The 21,660-nt window shown below is 40.9% G+C and overlaps 1 protein-coding gene across 1 annotated transcript; it reads right to left on the bottom strand.

Moving 5' to 3' along the window:
* Positions 1 to 6,140: 6,140 nt before the first annotated feature.
* Positions 6,141 to 13,405, bottom strand: PCK1 (phosphoenolpyruvate carboxykinase 1 (soluble)). Its single transcript, XM_009580563.1, has 10 exons — positions 13,309 to 13,405; positions 12,840 to 13,103; positions 11,308 to 11,489; positions 10,501 to 10,704; positions 9,990 to 10,177; positions 8,876 to 9,038; positions 8,521 to 8,745; positions 8,297 to 8,428; positions 7,453 to 7,548; positions 6,141 to 6,861 (listed from the first exon to the last, which is right to left on the bottom strand). Exons 2-10 carry the CDS (start codon positions 13,061 to 13,063, stop codon positions 6,407 to 6,409), a joined length of 1,869 nt encoding a protein of 622 aa, XP_009578858.1. The 5' UTR covers positions 13,064 to 13,103; positions 13,309 to 13,405; the 3' UTR covers positions 6,141 to 6,406.
* Positions 13,406 to 21,660: the final 8,255 nt, after the last annotated feature.

Genomic DNA, 21,660 nt, shown 5'->3' with positions numbered 1-21,660 from the left:
TGAAGTCTCTAACAAGATTTGTATGGTGGCTTCTTTTTCCTCCAAGCAATCATAATTTGGCCAGAAATAAATGTCTGCAAAAATCTTTTTAAAGTCTCTCCTTCATGTAGGTTTCAGCAGCCTTCTTGAGAGACAAGCCATAAAAACTGATGGGACTTTTGGAAATGGTTGGTGGGACTTCTAGGACTGGGCAGAAGTCCAAACAATTTCTTGTAATCTTCTCCACATAGATCTGTTATTGCTGGGGCAGGTACCAGATGCATTATCACTACTAATCTCCTTCAAGGGTGGAGGGGTGCCTGAGCGCAGATAACTATGATGAAATAGAGCCAAATTTCTGTCTTTATAGAATAAAGACCAAGAAAACTCCACAGAATCCGAGGCCTGCTTCTACTTACTGGTGTTGGAAGGATATAGTTTTTATACTCTAAGACCACCAATCAACCCACAGTTCTCAAACAGCCTCCCCCTCCCTTTCCCTAGTTAAATTCATAGCATCTTTTTTTTTTTCCTACTGGCTACCTCTGGAGCTTCAAGTAACTGTTGGTACTATCCCAAACTGAAAGGCAAAACCAGACCAAATGTACAAAACCAAACCTCAGCAAAGAACCCACAGATTCTTCTCGTCACCGCCGAAGGCAGCGGGAGCTCTGCTGTCCAGCTCCACTGTCACTGCCATGTGGCTCTTCATGAACTTGCTATTTAGCATTAAGGCAATCCAGTGACTGAGGTGGAACAAAAGTTCAGGCACACTTACCTTAGCCTGGTCATACTTGAACGAGCTATAGGAAAAGGAAGACAGGAGTCAAATTGCTCAGTGAGAGTCAGTGCAATGCAGTGTCACCTCCAGAAGGTTCACTGGGTCTCACCACTGGCTTCTGTTTTTTTTACTCCTGGGAGAGTTGTACCGCTCTAGGCTTAGTGGTGCGTAAGCCGTGCAAAGTCATACACTTTTGCAGCGTTATTGGATACTGATGGCGATGTTGTTCGCCCTGTGGGCTAGAATTTATCTCCATGCCACTTGCAAGCAAGGCTCTGTTAGCTTCTGAGCCAGCTGAACTGGCATAATCTTGTAGCATTTAGGCTTCACTCTCTTTCCAACCTTGGTTAAATTTAAAGCTGCTATTCCTAGCTGCTCTCAGGATCTGGAGCTCCAGAACACCATGGGAAGTTTCTCATCTGTTCAGAAAGACACAGATAAATATAGTGATGGTTTCCGGTGGGTAAAACGAGGTTTTGTTGTGCTCTTCACATTCATAGCTGAGATGGCATTCGTACGCACATGCTGTTGCTGTGCCAGCCTCCACCATGGCGACAGGGCCTTCCTAGGATTTCACTGATGAGATGAGGAGGGGAAATTAAGAGTTCAGACTATTAGTTTAGTTTAAAGTCCCCAAAACTGTACAAAGCAGGGGTAAGATCTATTAACTGTTAGCCTAGAAGCTATTTTCCATGGAGAATGAGCTTAGTTTGTTCTGGAGAACAGCTGTTTATCAGGAGCAAGTTTCTGGGAAGGGCTGTTCCTTGGCCATCTCAACCTGGGAAATGGCGTTGTGATGCTTTACAAGAAAAAGAACAAAAACTAGTAGCTTGGTTTAAAAAAAGAACAACAACAACAAAAACCCGCAGCAGTTTTACAAAGGGATTTTTTTAGCTGAATAAAAGGCCTTGAGGCTGCATAAAAACAGCACAAAAACTTTGATATGTTCCTTTGGGAGGATTAAAACAGATGTTTTCTCTTTTCCAGTGGCCAGTATCTGACATTTCCAAAGACACAAAGAACATTTCTGGGACGTGTGTTAGAAAAAGTTCTGCTAGCAGCTTGTCTGCTTGAATGAAAGCTGAAGTCAGATAATCTCAGAACCTACATCTGGTCACACTTACACTGGAGAAAAGCCATGGCAAGTCCAATGGCGCCAATGTAAGGAGGAGCAAAATGAATTCCGAGGTGACCAGTGTCACTGGTGGTAATGAAGGCAGCATAAAGCCCTTCAGGCTGGGTAGGTAGCCCTTCAGCTCAGAGGTCTTCTGCATAGCCCCTTACAACAAAGGCACCATAACAATGTTGGTGTTTGTGACGGTCAGATACAGCCTGAATTTTGCATATTAATATACGTGGATTTCCACAATTTGTTCACAAAATCCTTCTCTGTTAAAGTTTTGCAGCCAAAAGTTATATCTGTGATGGCTGCAGAATGCAGTAAAGGCATACAATAGCAATTTGGTTTTTTCTTTCTCTTTTTTTCCACCTAGCTGTTTTGCATACAGATTCACAGATGCGGCAGGACGTGTTTTGGAATTTCGTTGACTGGGGTTTGCCAGCACCCATTTGACAAATGTGCCCTTTTGTATCGCTGAGGTGAAACCACTGCCAGAAATGTCCTCCATGATCAACAATAATGATTACTAATTTGGAATTTAGAGTGCTCTGCTTTGCGATTCGTAAGCAGCATTTCAGTAGTCTTCCAGCCAGGTACATCTCTAGTTATGATAATTGTCTTTCAGTTAGGGAGCTAAGTGACTATACTGCAGCAAGTATGGAATAAATCATGTTACTATGGTAGCCAAGGTTTCTGGAAACCAGTATTTCCCAGAGCACAAATGCTATTTCTCTGAATTTTGCTTCTTTCCCTGAAAATAGCCCTATCATCACAGAACTGTGAGAGATTTGAAGTTGGGTTTCACTTTTTTCCAATAAGAGTTCTGCAGTGAGCTGGATGTTGCTTTTCAGTTTTATTTATTTATTTGGTTTAACCTTCATTGTGTTGACAGAATACAGGTGTGTGGATATCTCATGTACTCAAGCTAATTACTACTGAGACTGACATCTGAGAAAGGGATTTGAAGGAACAAGACAAAACACAGTCAAAATTTGTCCTTGAAACATTAGAAATGAGCCCAAAGGATGGCATCAGGCTTGGAGACTTCTCAACCTGAGCAAAGATTGGACCAAGGTCTGGGTCTGAGCTCTATGGATTTATCTGTGCTAATAGGAGTACTTGGCACTGAAGCCAGACTTTTTGCCCAAGTAGATAAAGGTCATTTAGAGGGACTGCACTAACCTTGAGGGAGTCCAGCACAGCCTCCCCTGGACGTGGTGCATCCATCACTGTGTTGTCTTGTTCGGTGAATCACGGCATAAAGAAGGTACCAGAGATTGTATCCTCAATAGCATTAATGGTTAAACTGTGATTTTGATTTTGTCTCTCTTCTTTTCAGCCACCGGTACATCCACAAGTGTTTTAAGAAAGTATTCTGTTTCTCGCTTCCCAGAATACCAAGTGCATTTCATAACACAGCTGTTGCAAATGTTATGGCTCTGTACACTTCATGTGTTAGTCTTTCCTGTGCTTCCCTTCTCTGAATCACATTTAATAGGCTAAGTTTTATATTTCTCTACTAATTTGTTGAAATTTATTGTATTTGTTGCCTTCCCCTCTTTCTTTTGAAAATCAGGGGAACTTCCAAATTTCAATTTTAAAGCATTTTGTTCTAATTCATTTTGTTTTTATGGAGCATAGTATTTGTTGGAGGGAGAGAAGTTGAGATCATAATCTGGCACGGTTGACTAAGTTTCTAAATTTTAAACCGCCGCCTTCTCTCTTTTAAAACATTTTCTCTGCCAATACTAAACATTTTGATCATTCAAAATGTAAATTGTACTCCCCATAGATGCTGATGGGTTGCGGATATATTTACATACAAAGGAGCTGTTGAATGACTCACGCAAAAAGTTATTTTCTTGTTCTCAGCCTTAACAGTACAGCATTTCCCCCCCCACCATTTTCTGTAGTTTCTGGAATGATTTGCATGCCCGTCAGTCTCTGAGCAGTGTTTGAAAAGGTGCATGTGGTTAAAATGTGTGGAGCAGGAGAACCGCAAATGGTTTAAATATTTTTGCCAGAAGTGCTCGTGATAGCCACTTTCCATGAGTTCTGTTATATTATATGGAAAGAATACCCAGAGGAGAACCCCGAGGGCAGTGGTGGTCAAGGGAAGGAAAGTCTGCCAACCTCTTGGGGTGAGAATGATAAAGCGAAGGTTTAGTCAGAGTATGAAATCCAGTATGGGGTATGATGTTCTCAAGGCAGTTAGCACCTTATAATACCAATCTGGCTAGCTGGGTGTGTGCTACAAGATCACGGCTGTGTTGGCCCACAGTGATGGTACCAATCTCCTCATTAAGCAGCATTTTATGGGACAAGCGTCACTTGGTTCTCCCATGTCCGTATGCCTGCTGGGCTTGGGCCTTTGGCACAGATTCCTCTGACATAAAGTACGAGTCATTTCTTTTGTAATATGCAGAATGTTGAGCCTGGTTTTGTTTGAAAAGGCAGAGCAGCACACTGGAGCTGCTCAGAGTGCTCTGGAAAGTCCCGAGCTTCTGTACATCTCCTGGGCAGCATTTCAAAATGTGCTTGGAACATGTTTGCACTGCTGAGGGCTGGGATCCTCTCATGAGGCCCATAAGAAACTCTGAGACTGTAACTGGCCATAACTCTCTGATATTAGCATGACAGATTTTCTTACATCTCCTTGTTCTTCCTTAGACTTATCCAAATACTAGGTCCAATACTGTCATATCAGTTTGGGAATGGCCCAAGCTTTTCATCAACTATTTATAGGATTACTTTATAAACAACTTTATTTTATACATGTGATAGTAGTCCTTGAATCTGAGGAGTGCATATACTAGTCTCTCTTGGCTCACTTCCTCTGACTTATTTACTGTCTTCCACCTTGATTTTTCTTTTAATTTGGAGCCCACTCAAGAGTACACAGGCTAAAGATGACCCTACAGGAGACCTGCATCCATGCAGATGTGGTTTTTGACCAGCAAGCAGGTCAGCCGATGGTCATCTCTACAGAGGCTGCGCTGCTCTCCTCCGCTTTTGTCACAGCTTTCTATTGTCTGTTTTTTGTGTGATCTATCTATTGACTTATGCTGTATTATTCACTTCAGAATTGACAATGTTTGCGTTAAGTCCTAAACATGGAGTCAGGAGGTAGTTAGAGGCTTTTCAGGCTATGTGACCTCTCCTAGCAAACTTCGAAGGGCATCTGTTGACCAGCCCTGGTACTGTTTGTTTTGCAAGGAAGCAGGGTCTATAAAAAGGCTTGTTACACAATGTAAGTGATTTTCTTTTTGCTGAGCAAATATTTGCAATATATTTTGGGAGACCAAGCATTCAAAGTGAAAAAGCAGGATACCTGCCAGGGATGCGGGAAGCATGTAAAGGACACCTTTAATTGGGAGAAAATGAGTTGGTTTTAGTATCTTGGATCTACAAGGAAGCCAACACAGGCTCCTACCCCTATTTTCACTGAGCTCTAAGGCTTTAGGCATCTTAACAAATCGGAAAACTCTTCCCAAACTGTCTTTACTTTAACAGCTCCACTAGTTATTCTTGCAAAAGCCAAGGTACTGTGGAACAGAGACAAATCCTATGACTACAGCAAATGAGCAAGGTCCTAATATAGGACTTTCCTAGAGGGTAGTTTATTCTATAAATGCCTGAAGTAACTAACAATGTCCAGTTATGGAGCGCACGTCACTAGCTGGATGATTTCTCGCAGCTGGTATGGTAATTTCTGGATCATTCCTTTGACTTGAATAGAAGTTGCAAAGACAGTATGTGGCTTAAACTAGTTGGTTTAGGAGTAGCAGATCAATGCTAGTCAACATCTAACTTCCACATGTGAATTTCTCTCTGTGCTGTGGTATTGACAGGAGGCCCAATTTATATGCATGTAGTTTATAAACAGTGAGAATACTGGAAATGAGGTCATATATAAATGTATAAACATTTATTTCAACAGTTTAAAGAACAAGCCATTCAAAACATCTGGGAATCACAGGAACATGAGGCATATATAATAGCAATATCTTAAATACGCGTTAGTAATACAAAGTCATATTTCACTATGATAAAAGTTACAACTTCATTTTTCTAAAAAATATTTAAGCCATGAAATATGTTTAGGTAATGTATATACAGCATCTAAGTTCCTTGCTTCCTGTAGAGTCTGAGACACTAGTGGTCTGTGTGATAGAAACAATGTGCTGCACCTTGAAGGCTGGATTGGTTTGGATTGTATATGCAGAACTAGGCAAGTAATTTACACATGTCATGGCTATATGTGCGTGTAAGTGACAGATCAGGGTTTTGGAGACCATGTGCACATACATTCCCACAGCTGCTCTCCTATTCACAACAACTGACGTAGTTATAAATCATTAGGTCTGGATTTACTTCTAGAATGCCCCTACTTATATTCTAACTAAACTAAGACCTACTTTTCATTATAACTCCCTGCCCATCAGTGTGCTGTTATGCTTCCAGTGGTGATTTGGTCAGATGTGTTTGTCCTGTGTAGGTTGATAAATAATTGTGGTTTTGATCAGCTACAACTGTTTTATTCTCATCCCTAAGGCAAGCATTTCCCTTTCTATTTCATAGGGAAGGTCAGCATTAACTTGCACTTCAAAGTATTGTTTAATTTCTTCTACCTCCTTTTCCCAGAACTCTTTGGAGATATCAAACAGTTCGGTCAAGTTGACATCTTCTAAACCCTTCAGGTTCAAAGCAGTGTCAGCAGGGATGTAACCTATGGCAGTTGGCTTGGCAGAGGCTTTCCCTTCAATTCTGTTGAACATCCACTCCAGCACACGGGAATTCTCTCCATAGCCAGGCCACAGGAATTTCCCTTGGCTGTCCTTCCGGAACCAGTTAACGTGAAAGATCCTTGGTAGTTTTGCAGCTGGACGATGTGCCATGCTGAGCCAGTGGGCCAAGTATTTGCCAAAGTTGTAGCCAAAGAAAGGTCTCATGGCAAACGGATCGTGCATAATGATTTTGCCTGTCCAAAACACAAATGGAGAATGTAAGGTAATAGCACATTTATTCTAAAACACAAAGATTCAGATCCTTTAGTACCCATTGTCCCTTAACCACCCTTCTGCATCTGAACCAAAGAGCTTTAAGAAACAATGCAAGCATTATCCTTAATATACAAAAAAAAAGTACAAATTAGATTAATTTTTGTAATCAGTGGAAATTAATTTCTTAAATCTCACGTCAAGCAGCCGAAAGGAAGATCCTCAAGAGTTGGCTTTCATTGTTCATGTATTTATGTTAAGCTCTAGCAGAAAAGAAAGTTTAAGTTTGTTTATCCCAGACTGTAACAAGAACTCCATATCAAGGCTCCTGGCAACCCCATGCCTGCACCCTGTTCTGTATGCTTGCCACCTAGGGGATTATTTTGCTTAATTTGACTTTTACAGAGAATTTGGCTTTTAATTCCAGTACAAATATTTTCTATTGTGAAAATGCACAGGTTGCAAAATTAGCTGCCAAGACTGAAATGCAAAAGAGCAGGGGAGGAGGACAGAGCAGGCAGTCCAGAGAGGATTGTTTTTAATACAGGTAGGCAGATTAAATTTTGATTTACCTTTGTGCTCAGCAGCTGCTGTTGCTTCAGATCTCATAGCTGCTCCTATAAATACTCCATGCTGCCAGTTAAAGGCCTCATATACAAGAGGCACACCTGTAAAGAACAAAATCACTTCAGTAATTAGAGGTCCAGAAATGTTTTTGTAACAGGCTTTGCTACCTGAGATACTGCCGAATGCATGTTCCTGTATAACGTATTCTAATTTTCCCTGTTTTTTTAATCAGTTCATTTCCTGCCCTCTTATAGCAAAGAAGTTTAAATGAATGTTTTCAAAACTGGCTACTGATTACTGAACACATCCATGTTTAGTTGCTCAGTGGGAGATATCTGGGACCTCAGAATCCCCAGCAGATTTTCCTGGAAATAGAATCTTGTCCTGTGGTCATGATGTTAGACTCAGACCTAGCATTACTTCTATTTCTTTTCCAACTTTAGGTGACCTTTAACAGATCAATTTATTTTACTTCCTTTTCTGTAAACTGTCTACAACTGGTTCATTTCTCTAACCATTTCCTATCTGAACTAGTTAAACTGCAAGCAAACTGAGACAACTATAGCAATTTGCTATGTGTCTATGTATTACCCAGGTTAGTGCGTCCTGATCTCTCTCCAGCCCTTTATTATTATTACCCATTTTGTGTTAACATCTAACAATTCAGACATTGAAATATCAGTGGCTGTAAGTGTGTGTGTCAAAGGCTAACGTGGAGAAGTTAGACTAACATGGTTATTCCCTTGTTTTTGCAGCTGTGAAAGCAAAACCTGTGTTTATGCCCAGCTGTGTTTCAACCCTTCTGTGGTCAGCACTTCAGCCTTGATACGTGGCTGCTGCATCTCTTACCAGCAGGTCTGCGGCCTCCAAATATTATCCCTTCAATGGGCACGCCTTCGGGTGATTCCCATGCAGGGTCCATGATGGGGCACTGGCTGGCTGGAGTGCAGAATCGTGAATTGGGATGAGCACAAGGTTCCCCTGTACAGAATACAATGAAAAGGTCATAATGGCAGAATTAACCTGAATTCAGCAGAGAAAGCAAAGAGAGACTGTGGAGTGGGCCAGGTTACCATTATCTGGGGTCCAATCCTTGTTCTTCCATGAAGTCAGTGTTACTCCTGGTGGTAATGGCTCATCAATGCCTTCCCAATAGACACCTCCATCACTGGTTTCTGCTACATTGGTAAAGATGGTGTTCTTGAATATGGTTTTAATAGCATTGGGGTTTGTTTTGACTGAGGTTCCAGGGGCGACACCAAAAAAACCATTTTCTGGATTGATTGCCCTTAAGTTGCCTGGAAATTAAATGACAAAATGTAAGTAAATAAAACTGTTTCAATTCTATCCAGAATTTTGTAGCATGTCTTGCTGCACCTAAAAGCAACCTGGACTGGACTGTAAACCAATCCAATTTCAGTTCCATACCTTGTTCATCAAATTTCATCCAGGCAATATCATCACCCACACATTCAATTTTCCATCCTGGCAGGCTTGGGTTCATCATGGCCAGGTTAGTTTTTCCACATGCACTAGGGAATGCTGCAGCAAAATACTTCTTTTCACCTTCTGGATTGGTAATGCCCAGGATCTATTGAAAAATTAATGCAACTGTTAAACTCGGTCTTTTTTCTTGCACTTTTAATTTTGAAGATTGTCTCCCAGCAAGTGGTAATGATAAAATATTTAATTATGCAAATTTATTCCTACAGAAGAAGCACCATATAATATAGTTGACAAATAACTCAAACTGTACTTTATAATCAAAAAGTCTACTCTTCCTGCCCTTAGAATATCTGCAAGGAGTTCTTATATTTTTAGAAAATGTCAGGTATGTATATAATTCAAACATTTATTTTTATTTTGCTGATTAAAGATACACAGACTGTATACAGCTGTGTTTCTCAGCTGAGACAGAAGAAAACCAGGCAATATTCTTTTGGCTGCACGACTGGAGTGAAGTGAAAGCACTTCTATATGGATACTTCTGCACTTCTCAGAGTCCACAGATATTTTTTCTGAGACTGTTCTCTTATGCACTTTGAAACTCTTTTTCAGTGGTATTTTATGGTAGTAGAATGTTTAAATGACAGCAGAAAGTAAAAGAAAGTACAAAGCAGAACTGATTTAGAAAATCTAGTATTTGCACATTTTTGAGTTCTAGACCTCTTTATAATATGAAAGACAATTTTCAAAACTTGCATTAATCTTTTGCTATTAGACTTGTAGGGGCAACGTGGATGCACAGTGATGATGTTTAGGCTCTGCTCAAGTACAGGGGTCTGCCTACAAGTAGCCACTGTCAGAAGTTCCAAATCTTTCTTGGTTTCTGATTTTACAGGTACTATTTTAAAATGTTTGGTACTTAACCTTGCAAGCAGTTTCCTATTTCTCATAAGCCTGCCATGCGATAAATTCATATCTAATGTACAGGACTATCCATATGAGACTAATTTCATTGATAGCAAGATGTGATGTATTTATGTTGAGCTAATTTAGGGTTTAATGGCTGTTCAAATACACATGATTTAATAGCTCTTACCAGCATGTGTTCAGCTAGCCAGCCCTCCTCTTTGGCGATTCTGCTGGCAATTCTGAGAGCAAAGCATTTTTTCCCCAGTAAGGAGTTTCCTCCATAACCACTGCCAAATGAAATGATTTCTCTGCGATCCGGGAGATGGGCAATCAGCGTTAACTCCGGGTTGCACGGCCAGTTGTTGATTAATGGTTCTGCAGAACAGAATGTTGTACTCATGAATGCAGCAACTTCCATGCTGGATCACATTGTTGTTTCATCAGATTCAAGCCTCTGACAGCAACCCATACCAGATGCTTTAAAGGAAACCCCCTGGTAAGTACTAGGGATAATAACCTCCTTTCCATGAAACTCTCATTGAGCTTTAATTCCTTTAATTGAGTTCGGAACCTAGTGCTGTTGCACAAACCACCCTGATCTTCTATGGTAAGTGTCTCCCATGTGCTGAGAACACACAGTCAGCTCTAAAACAGGCCCCTGGGAATTTCCAGGGGTGACAGTTTTTAATGTCTCTTACCTTTTAGCGGTAGAGGACATCCAATCGAGTGAAGGCATTTTACAAACTCCCCATTACTCAGGGCTTTCAAAGCAGCTGTTCCCATCCGTGTCATGATCCTCATGCTGGCCACTACATACGGTGAATCTGTCAGCTCAATCCCAATCTTGGACAAAGGAGACCCAATAGGCCCCATGCTGAAGGGGATGACATACATTGTACGTCCTGGAAAACAGGGAGTAGCAGGATGTGGCAAAGAGCAAAACAAGGAACTTTTGAAATAATCTTTCCTAACATGGAGGTTGTTTCTCACTCCTTTAAAAGCTGTTTGTCTTGTGGGTGTTTCTGATGATGTTTAAAGAGCTGTAGCTTTGTTTGTCTAATTGTGTGGCAAGAAATTTTATCTTAAATGCTGAAAGCAGCTGTTCAGACAAATTGTCTAGCCAGTAGTAAAGGTGGGCAGAGGCCAAGTTCTCTGTTGGTGTAAATCACTGAACCTGAAATTATTGCTGGGGATGGGGGTCCTCCATTCTCACTTCCTATCTGCTGCTTAGTTGCTTGCGACTTCCTGAAAAAAATCACCCAAATTTTCCTACCTTAGTTTGCCCCTCTTTATGAAGAGAAGAATGCTGGAAAGAGACTGAGGACTGTCCATGCACAAGCATTTGGATCTGTGGTACAAAGATCCGGATGAAACCAACAGGGACTAATATTAGGTATAAACCTAAACCTTCAGCTAAAATCTTTCATTAAAAATTACAGTAACCAGTAGTAGTAGTGTCTCTGTAATCCTAGAAGTTCAATGTCAACCGTCCTTTTCTTGCCTACCTTGCATGCAGCCTGGGAACCTGGTATTGAAGGCTTTCTCAAAATCTTCTTCAGACATCCAGCGACCCAGCTGGCTAGTTCCAGTTCTTGGGATCGGAGTGGTATCTCTCTGTTCTTGAGTGATGATGACAGTTTTGCTCTCAATTCTTGCGACATCTCTGGGATCAGTGAGAGCCAACCAGCTGCATTTCACCAAAAATCATGAAATTAGACTGTAATTATCAATATAGCACTTTTTACACTTATGTGGGACTGGTTTAGCACAAAAAGGCGAAAACTACAGTGACAGAGCCAGCATAACAGATAATCTCAAAAATCAGTCAGATACATTCTCTCATACAAATTGTTTCAAGACTTTCCAGTGCGAATAACAAATTATATGGCCTAGGAAATTCTGGTTACACGTTAATACTCCCTTGCCTTGTATCTCAGTCTTATTCTCTGTTGCTAACTTCCAGGGAAAAATTAATCTCGTTTAATTCTCATTCTCATCTGTGTGAAGTTGTTTTGCATGGGGACCACAAAGTGATGCCTCAAGCAAAGTGGATACCAAGTAAGTACTTTAAGTGTTGGTATAAGTGCCCGTGGGATCAGAATCCAGCTTAGTGGATTGACATAGTCCTTTAAGTTAGAGGCATCACAAAAGAAATACTGAGTATAAGCATGATTATAAAAAGTGAAGGAGTTTATTAAAGGGGATTCTTTTTCCCCTCTAAAGAATTTTTGCCATCTATTTACAATAGAGAGGATTGTTTTACATTTTCACCTCTGTGCATAGAAATTTTCCACGAGTATAAAAATGTTCTAGTTGGGCTGTCATAACCATCATCACTACAGCTAAGCATATAATTAACAATGAATAATTTATCTGGTGAATCTTGCCCTTTTCTCTCCCAAATAGTCTGCAAACAGATTGCCAAATTCCTGCACTTAGTTATTCAAAAGTCTTTGCAGATTTCTTCCATGAAGATCTCTTGGTCGGCACGTAATTTCTGAGTATGTACTTGTTGTTAATATTCTCCTTTCATGTTGGGTTAGTTGGGAGAGATGATGAAATATTTGAAAAAAGTACTTGCTGAATACATTACAGTCAAAGCTCATCGGCATGATATGAATAATGCCTGTACTGAATAATATTTGAACACCCACAGAGTTATTTGAATGCCACAAAAAAGTATTTGATGAATAAACTAATTGACTAAAATAGCAGAATTCTTCAAAAGATGTATTTGCTAAATAATATTTAGCCATTGCTAATGATTAGTTACGTAAGTCTCATTACATTATTTCAGTTCCCTGATATAACTAATCAATAGAGACAATGTACAGTTGATAGTCCAATTGAATAATATGCTTTATGTTAATTTTTAGAGGAAAAAGTTTGCTTTTCCTGAGTATTTCACCTATGTAAGCTACAGTGCCAAAATGTTCATGGAAAGCAAATATTGAAGGGTTATAAGCAGTTTTAAAAGTAAACAGGATAGAAAATGCATATTGCAATTCTGAGTTGATACCTCCTTCAGGCTACTTACCAGTTCTCATACTTGCTCAGCTTCTTGATCATGCCTTGTTCTACCATGATGTCCAGAATTTTTTTGTTTTCTTCTTCCGAGCCATCGCAGATATGAATGCTCTCAGGTTGGCACAGCTTGGCATTACTTTCAATGAAATCTCTTGCTTCTGGAGGCAGGCTCTGCAAATCCCCCTGGACAACCTTGGGCATGACGTTTACCTCTGCTTTCAACTGTGGGGGCATTATTGAACCTGTGGTGGATCTTGTTGATGGCTTTGAAATACTGATCACAATCTAAAATCAAATATATTGGCTGTGTTAGCATACTATAACATTCTAACCAGAGTCAATAAGCTTTCCTAATAACGTATAACGCAAAGGTAGAATTTGTAGTAGACTTGATCATGTACTTCTGCTTTAAAATCAATACAGAGAACTTGGATCACTGGTAATTTCAAGCTGGAAAAAATAGAGGCTATTCTACTTACTGTCTTTATAAGATTGAGTTGGATGTCAGAGAGGATTCTGCTGTCCCTTTCAGTTGATCCCGTTTCACTTGCGTTGGTGTACTCTTGCGATCACTGCTTTCCAAGGAAGCATCCTCCTTCCTTAAATATTCTTCGTGGTGGTGTCCATCCCACTAGGTGAGGTGAGGGAGGCTTGTCCTTTATGTCACCACTGGATGTGTCTTGGGACAGTGCCACTGACATTGTCATCATGCAGAGTTGTCAACAAAGCAGTCCTGACGAGGTAATCATTTAACAGGTTTGATTAATGAATGCTGAAAGCAGTGATTCTTAGCCCCTGGGTTTGCTGTTTTGAAGCAGTTACAAAATTTAGCAGTTTAACCAAACTTTGATCCAATTTGGCTTTGAAACCAAAAGCGTCATAACTTCTTGGTGTGTGGGAAGGGTTGAGTACAGAGAGTATCTGGAACCGGGAACACAGGGGTTGTCCAGGCAAAGTGCAGTTGGCACATTTGGTAGGTAGATGCTCGCTAGTTGGCTGTGAAGTGGAGGCTCGTCCAAGGTGTGCTTACTCACCTTGGGAACATCATTGCCTGATCCGGGGATAAAGCTCAACAGTGAGCACTGACAGGCCTGAATAACCACTACAGACGCCTGCCTGGAGGCCTTATTTTTGTCCATGCAATTCTGAAAAAAACAAGCAATGTCAATGTAAATCTAAATGTTGGGTTTCCTTCAGTGCAGGATAAAAAGTTTTTGCTTATGGCTTGCTTTAGGCTCTTGCAAACTGAACAATTATTTTCTATTGCTACAAGCTCAGAAGAGACAGATCAGCAACTGCCTCAGTAATCAAACCCCTCCTTCAAATGTGATGTTTTATTTTACTGGAGTCCTATGGGGGTCATAAAATATTAACCCATCTTTAAATTAGTACTCAAAGAAAAGGCACAAAACTGCTCAGGAATGTGGCTGTGCGCTTTTTATATGTGTGAAGTGCACTGTGTGCATATGTACATATACAGACGTGTACATATCTGTATCTGTTGTGGCAGTATATGATACCAAAAGCCACTACTACTCTTATAATTCTGAGGGTGAGAGTGTGACCTCAGAGATTTTGAGGTCTTGCCTCTAACTGTTCCTGCCTGTCTGTCTTTCAGCTCTTTACCTTCCCCTACTCCATTTTAGACCATCTCGCCCACAAAGAAAGGCTGATCTCCATGTCCATTTGTCCATGCAGTCTGGGTGTGTGAAGACTGAAGTATTTCAGACAAACAAAACTGTAGGAATAACCCTGCTGCCATTTCATCTCACTCTGATCACACCCAGTCCCAGCAAAGCATCTGGGGCCTGGATGAGGCGATGCTTTCATGTCAACCTGTCACTTTTTATACTGATGGGGCTTCTACCATGCATGTAAAATATTGCCAACGGTAAGTTTGCAGAACAGGAAATCTAGGAATCCCAGCTAAGTTTCAGGGAGTTCTTTAAAGCAACAAAATTGATGTAAGTATCCTATATAAAGGATGTTCATAACCCGCCACCCGCTCAGCTTCGTGCAGTCAGTGAGATGTTTCCAGCAAGGCCTTTGCCGAGGCAGCCAGCAGTGATTTGCAAGCCCTGAACAGCCAGGTCTGGCAGAGCAGCACGGATCAGGATTGCAGCTCGCCTTCCTGCCCTGCAAGTCTAAAATACCACGGAGCTGAATCTCACACTGCAGGAACGCTTCCCCTGGGACTGTATCCTCTATCTCTCCTGCAAAGCTTTTTATTATGTTTTGTAAACGTGAAGGGAAGAAAATAGTGAAGTAAGAGGGGCTGTCCTTGATGCACTGCAAGGCCAAACATTCCTGAAAAGGAAAACAAAAATCTGGTAGGATAAGAGGTGCTAAAGACTGCTCCAGATGGGGCTCTGCCATAAGTAAAGGTAAATCAAAGACAATTTAATAATGACAGCAGTGGTGTTTGTCTTTGGAGTCCACATATTGTGTTGCTGGTGGAGCTGATCAGAAATACTTTGGCCAACTGTTTTCCTCTTAAAACATATCATTAAGTACTTCATTAAAAATAAAATGGGGCATAATCTTCAATAATACTAAGCAGACCCCTTTTTCAGTGAAGTACACAAATTCTGAGTCCTTCCTGCTGGCCAGATAAGTCATTATACATAGAAATAACAACTGAGAGTAAAACAGCAATGCTTCAGTTGTCAGAAGAGCGGACCAGAAAATGATCATATTGCAGCACAAGTAAAGTCAGAATAAAAGCTTAAAATTGACAGTGTAAGACAGCAGGATTAGTCCTAGTATCTCTTCAGTTTTGAGCGGAGGAAAAAATCCCCAAACCCAGAGCATTAGTTTCTGCCAATTAAATTATAGTCAGGCAGGTGTTGTGCAAATTTTCTCACACTGCAATCCTAACCTCCCACAATCTTGCTATACAAACTGTGGGCTTCTCTTGAGAAGACACTAAATATGCCAAATTGGTGGCACTGTGTTATGAACATATGTCCATTAAAAATCACATTAAGGATTCCAAATGTTTTTCATTTGTGATGGCACCAGGGCTTGAGTGCAGATGTCCACTGGGAATTCTAGACACTTAAGCATCAAATTACTTGTATTTAAGTAACACCTCCCATCAGAGGATCTCAAAGCATATCAAACACACAGTAAGCCTCAAGCCCATATATAAAACTTGCATAGTATTTGGTGCAATGAAATAACTGGAGCATATGCAAATCAGGGCCAAGATCTTTTTCCAAGGATCTTCTCATTTAGAGATTCAGCTTTTAGATACCCAACAGAAGGCATTAAAGGTTTAATCTGAAGATACTGAATTCTCATAATTCCCAGTGGCTCCCACAAAAAAACCCTAGAAGTAGCATGTCCGATGGCTCAGTTACAGTGGTCTTGGGGTGTTCACCCAACACCAGTGTGTACTGCTGTTTGTATGTGTCTGCCTTCTGGATTCAGTGGGCTGGGAGATCTCACTAGTAAGAAACACGGGAGGTGGTATGGGGACAATGTAAGGTCTTTTTAAAAAAAAAAATTGTCTTGATTGTATTTTCCATTTAAATGAGAACTTTTTTAGTAGTAACTGTATTGTAACAGTCATCTAATAGCTGATAGAATTTCTTCGGATTGAACTTTTCTTGGCACTTTTTCTCTGTGCTTCTTGACACTTGAATGTGATGCTCATCAGGTGTCTTCTTGGAAGCTGTCAAATTATTTAAATGAGTGTAAATCTGACATTTTGAGATGATAGTGTTCAACAAGTGCCTCAAAAGGAGTGTTTTCAGGATGTTTGCTTTGATGGACACTATTCAGGCTGCTCAAAATAGAGGTTTTGAGCACTTCAACTTTTACTGACTTACTGGAACTCAATGCAATAAATGTAAAGGTTCTCAGATGCTCAGAAAAAGTGTCATAAGAAAGCTTAACTCATCACTACAAACTGAGGTGCAACAAAGCACTCTCAATGAGATCTGAAAGTTGTTAATGACATATAATAATACTCAGAAATTCTACTCCCCTCCCATTGCTAATTCTCCTACATATTGTCACCTCCAAAGAGTTTGTCATTTGGGTTTTTTGTTATAAAATTGTAGCTTTTTTAAAAGATTCTCTGAGCTATTCTACTAATGGAAGAACATTGCTTCTTGATTGTTATTTTTGCTGTGAAGTTGTGCTTAGCTGATACTGAGCATACTGTGCTGCTGGACTGGATGCTGCATGAGCCCAGATCCAAGGGCAGCCCTTGCAACGGTACAGATCACAGAGACCAGGGCAGGGACTGCTCCCTCAATTTCCAGAAGAAAACGTGAACTGTGCAAATTGCCTGCGGTTGCAAAAGAGCCTGTGACTGAGCCAAGTGTTTATTCTGGACCCTGCACAGCCCTCTCTGATATTTCCACCTCACAGCCCCTTTTCTTGCAGGCAGTTCTTCGGCACTGACCCAGCTGCAGGAGGTCTGGGGGCTCTGGCCACACGTGCTGCACACTCCTCTCCTCGTGCGCCGCGTGAACCGTGAGACTGAGCCTCTGGGATCAGGCAGAACAGGTAGCAGCAAACTGGGAGCTTCCCAGTGCTTCCCTTCTGACCTCCCTCTCTCCAACCCTAAATGATACAGTATTTGTCTTGGTCAGATTGTAAGATACAACATTTGTGGATCACTAAGGTGATGTAACTTTTTTACCTGTCTTCAAGTGGCTTGTTCTGATGGCAGAGGAATGAGAAAGGGGGACAAAATACACAGATTTATCATGATTAGCCTGCACTTTCATTAGTCTGTCCAGCATTTTCATCTTGACAACTGACATGCTAAAACTCCTCAAAACAAATGGAAGTAAATCTCAGCAGAGGTGCGTGTTTCTGCATTAGTGTGTGTTTATGGGCTCTGATGAAGGTCACCAACCTTTGATGCTTAGTTTAGTATCGGCTTGAGTGATCAATTCTGGGCCGTATTTTAGGGAAAGTCCTGGCTGTGCCACAGTCCATGCCAAGGCTGACATTATACCACAAGCAGACTGGTTTCTTGCTTGTTATTGTTCTGCTTTGGCAGAGAAACTATTTATTCTTTTTGGTTCTCTTTTCCATTTTCTCTTGTACGGAATAAAAACTGGAGTCTTGGCTAGGATGGTACTGTGGCACATCCACACATTGCCTGTGAAGGATACTGGAGGTTTATTTCCCTCCTGTCACACTGGTGACTCTTCTCAGCAACACAAGACACTTAGCTTGGATTCTGATTTTGCACCTGAATCTCAGGTGGGAGACAGCACCCCACATGCAGAGCAGCAAGCGGCTCCCCATTAATGGTGTTTGCTCAGTTAGTGGCTCTGCGCAGCATGTTATTCACTGTTCATCATTCTCTCTCACCAGCTCGTTAGCTCTGGAGACAGGATTGATTCATGTAGTCGTAACCTTGATAAGTAGTTGCCCTTTTGGAGTGATTTCTCGAGCCATGACTCTAATCTGGGGACTCTTTCCGTAGGAACACTGTCCTCTCTTTCGTAAAACCCGTATCATGGATCAGTGAATGTAAGTAATGGGCTCTGTAGCCACTGGTATATGACCAGTGGCCGGGTATGTGTAACCCTGTAAAGTGTGAGCTCAGGAGCTCTTCTCATCTATTGTAGAAGGTCTAATAGGCACACTGACCAGTGGCCGGGTATGTGTAACCCTGTCAAGTGTGAGCTCAGGAGCTCTTCTCTTCTATTGTAGAAGGTCTAATAGGCACATGGAGAGTTTGGGCCCACCAAGACTTCAACTGACTTTATCTTAGCCAGCACAAGGTTGCTAAGAACATGACTATGATTTTTGCATGGTTACTGCATTTTTTTGGCTGGATGCACAGCAGAAACACAGCCAGGAGAGAAGGGGACAAACTGTACTAAACAGAGTGGAAAACAGTCAGCATAAGGTTGTGTGTTTCCCTTCACCTATGTAGCATCTGCTCTGCTCAGTCATACAAAGCCCAGATGGCACTGAGATTCAGCTTTGCAAATAAAAATGGTAACCCTTGCTGGAGCGAAATCTGTTTACCGGAGAGATGTGTGTTTGCAGCTGTCGAGGGCTCCCTGCTTCCTACCTGTGGAGGGGGTAAATGACAAATCCTTGCACACAGGTTCAAACAGCAGGAGATGTTTCAACTTCTTGTTAAAGAGCGGTCTTCTGGCTTCCCTGCTGATAACTAGGGTCCTGCTAACTGTGCCCTTTTACAGAGACTTCACCTCCTCAGGCCTTAAGTAATGCATGGCAGCACCTGTTAAAATTCAAACAGAAATATTTTCTAGGATGAGACAACCCTGTCTCCTCTTGCTCCTTCCTCTTGCATGCTGTTGGTTATTTCTCTGCGATCCTTCACTTGCTAACAGCACTCTGTTGTCAGTTGTCATTTCAGGGTTACACAGCTCTGTCTACCTGACTGGCAATGTGTTTTTTCTTTGTGTATTTATTTAAATACTTCCATTTACCTTTTGTCTCTCTTGTCACTTTTATCCCTCATTACATGCAGTCTGACCCACTGGACACAGTTCTATATATCCTTCATGAGCTGACTTCTTTAAAGAAGGATGGCTCTAACCAGTAAGCATGGGTGCAGATTCAGAAGGTTTAGGTTCTGTCTCTTCCTCTGCTATGGATTTCCCATTTGACTTCGGACATGTAACTTTACATCCCCAAGCCTTTATCCTCTCCATGCAAAGGGGGTTGGGAGGTGCTAATGCCAATTTCTCTCTGTTCTTGTGCATTCTTTCTAGTTTGGTAGATAGTTCCTGGCCAGAGGAGTTTAAAAACTAATTAGACAAGATCATTATCTCTTCTCATCTTTATATGTGCCAGGGACAGTCCCTGCTGGGTCCTCTCCAGATTATTGTAATGCAAATAGTATGTTCTTATTTGAAATGAAAAACATTTACTATAACCTGTTTTCTCCTTTGAACACAAAAGCACCAACTTGGGCTGAACTGTGTTTTCTGCTTCAAGTGAGATTTGTTCTATATTTTTCCCAGGAAAATAGCTTTGATGAATATTTCAAGCATTTTGTAACACTGGAAGCAACAACAACAGGATAGAGAAGCTGATTGTGCAGAAACAAAAGCCAGGCTACATCTAAAGGTGAGAAGGCAAATGTGCCTATGTCAAGCACTACATACCTTCTGGTTCTTGAACCTAACTGCTGTAGGAAAATCAACATTACAAAAAGCCAATTACCTTTGTAATAGATCCTGTGTTTACTGGAAAACCCTGATGTAAGTGTTAACAGGCTAGGTGAAATCCTACATCCTGTACACTTATGCTTAGCACATTTCTAATAGGAAGAAGGCAACATGGGTGGACCACAATGAGATTTTTTTTCAATGTAAAAGCATTTTTGTTTTGTCAAAGTAAGTGGTTCCTACTAGACAAGTACCGAGTATGATTATTGCTACAAAAAACAGTTGGTAAAGAAGTCAAGGGTTCAACTGGACCCTGGAGATCGTACTTTAGGAAGACAGAATTCTGACTCTGCTGTACATGCTTCTGTTGACTGACCATCCTTACCTGTCTCTGAATTAACTGATTCAGGATGATTCATATGCATATGAATACTGTTTACTTAAAGAGAAACCTCTTATACACGAGCTTAAACTAATATGTACAAATGAGTAGCAACCAACTCGCATTCTGCAAATAAAATAAAACAAGTAACCCACTTGTTAACCTTGCATAGTTCAGGTATTTGTGTTGCAATAGCACTAAGGCAGTACCTTGTTATTTTGGGTGAAAGCAGAAATGCGCTCTGCCCAGGAGATCTTTTTGTTTAAGACAGAACAAAAGAAAGGTATGAATGACAGATCAAGAGACTGTAAGTTTGTAGAGGCAGCTCTGAACAGAGTAATAACCATTATTCACAAAACACAAGTCACTTAGCTATTCTCATTTGCTTTCTAGGCACCTCTTCATCTTGCTGTTTAAAAAGATTATGAAGAGGAGGACTATAAGGCTGACTTTGTTTATTCTTATAGGAGCATGAAAGATGTACAATTATGCCTGCATATTTCTGTTACCTGTTCCTGCTGGAGAGGCACAGGGCTATCTAGTTTTGGTCTTTAGGTGATGATTTGTCACTATAGCAGGGAGGGAGACTCTAAGATTTAAGGTATCTCTGCTGATAAATATCAAGGAGTAAATCACCTACTGTCAGTGAAGTCACACTAATATATGTGTCTTTAAATATGCCCTTAAATGTTGTAGCTTATTCCAGATTTCCTTGGATTTTTGAATCAAGAAGCTTGATTCAGGCTCCTCAAAAACTTTAGTGCCCATGCTGATTTGTGATCTGAGCTAGAAAAAATCACACGGGAAGCCATTGCTCTTCTGAACCCACCAACCAGCTCCTTACTGCTGATTTTGCAAGGTTTAATGTGCACTTGCTGCATATCCACGTGGAAGCAGAATTTGAACTCCTTTGGGTTGTACATCTCACTCATTGATTTATTAGGACAATGATTTAATAGTCCCGTTCTCTGGTGATCCTATTAACTTCCAAGCAATGGTGCCTGTTTAGCTGTGCACAAAGAGCTGTTCTCAGAACTGTTTTCCTGATTAAAGATTAACAATGTGATAAAAGCAAGGAAACATGGGCATCCTTGGAGTTTGTTTCTTACATCAGTTGGGTTAAACCTTTGCTATCTTTTCTCACTGTGTATCTTCACTTTGTGTTTGGCAATCAAATTCTGCACAGCTCTAGCATGTTTCCTCCAGTTTAGTCAAAACAAGAGGAAAACTTTCTGCCTTTTAAACTTTTAACTCTTTGACCCTTGCACAAACAGCAGCAGAAACCTTTACTAACTAACTAAGAGGAGTTGTCTTTAAAACTTTCTTTGCTA

The sequence above is a fragment of the Fulmarus glacialis genome, unplaced genomic scaffold, assembly GCF_000690835.1.
Source record: "Fulmarus glacialis isolate BGI_N327 unplaced genomic scaffold, ASM69083v1 scaffold6856, whole genome shotgun sequence".
Lineage (NCBI taxonomy): Eukaryota > Metazoa > Chordata > Aves > Procellariiformes > Procellariidae > Fulmarus > Fulmarus glacialis.
Note: the sequence above shows the minus strand (reverse complement) of the source record. Positions and strands in the feature narration are given on the sequence as shown.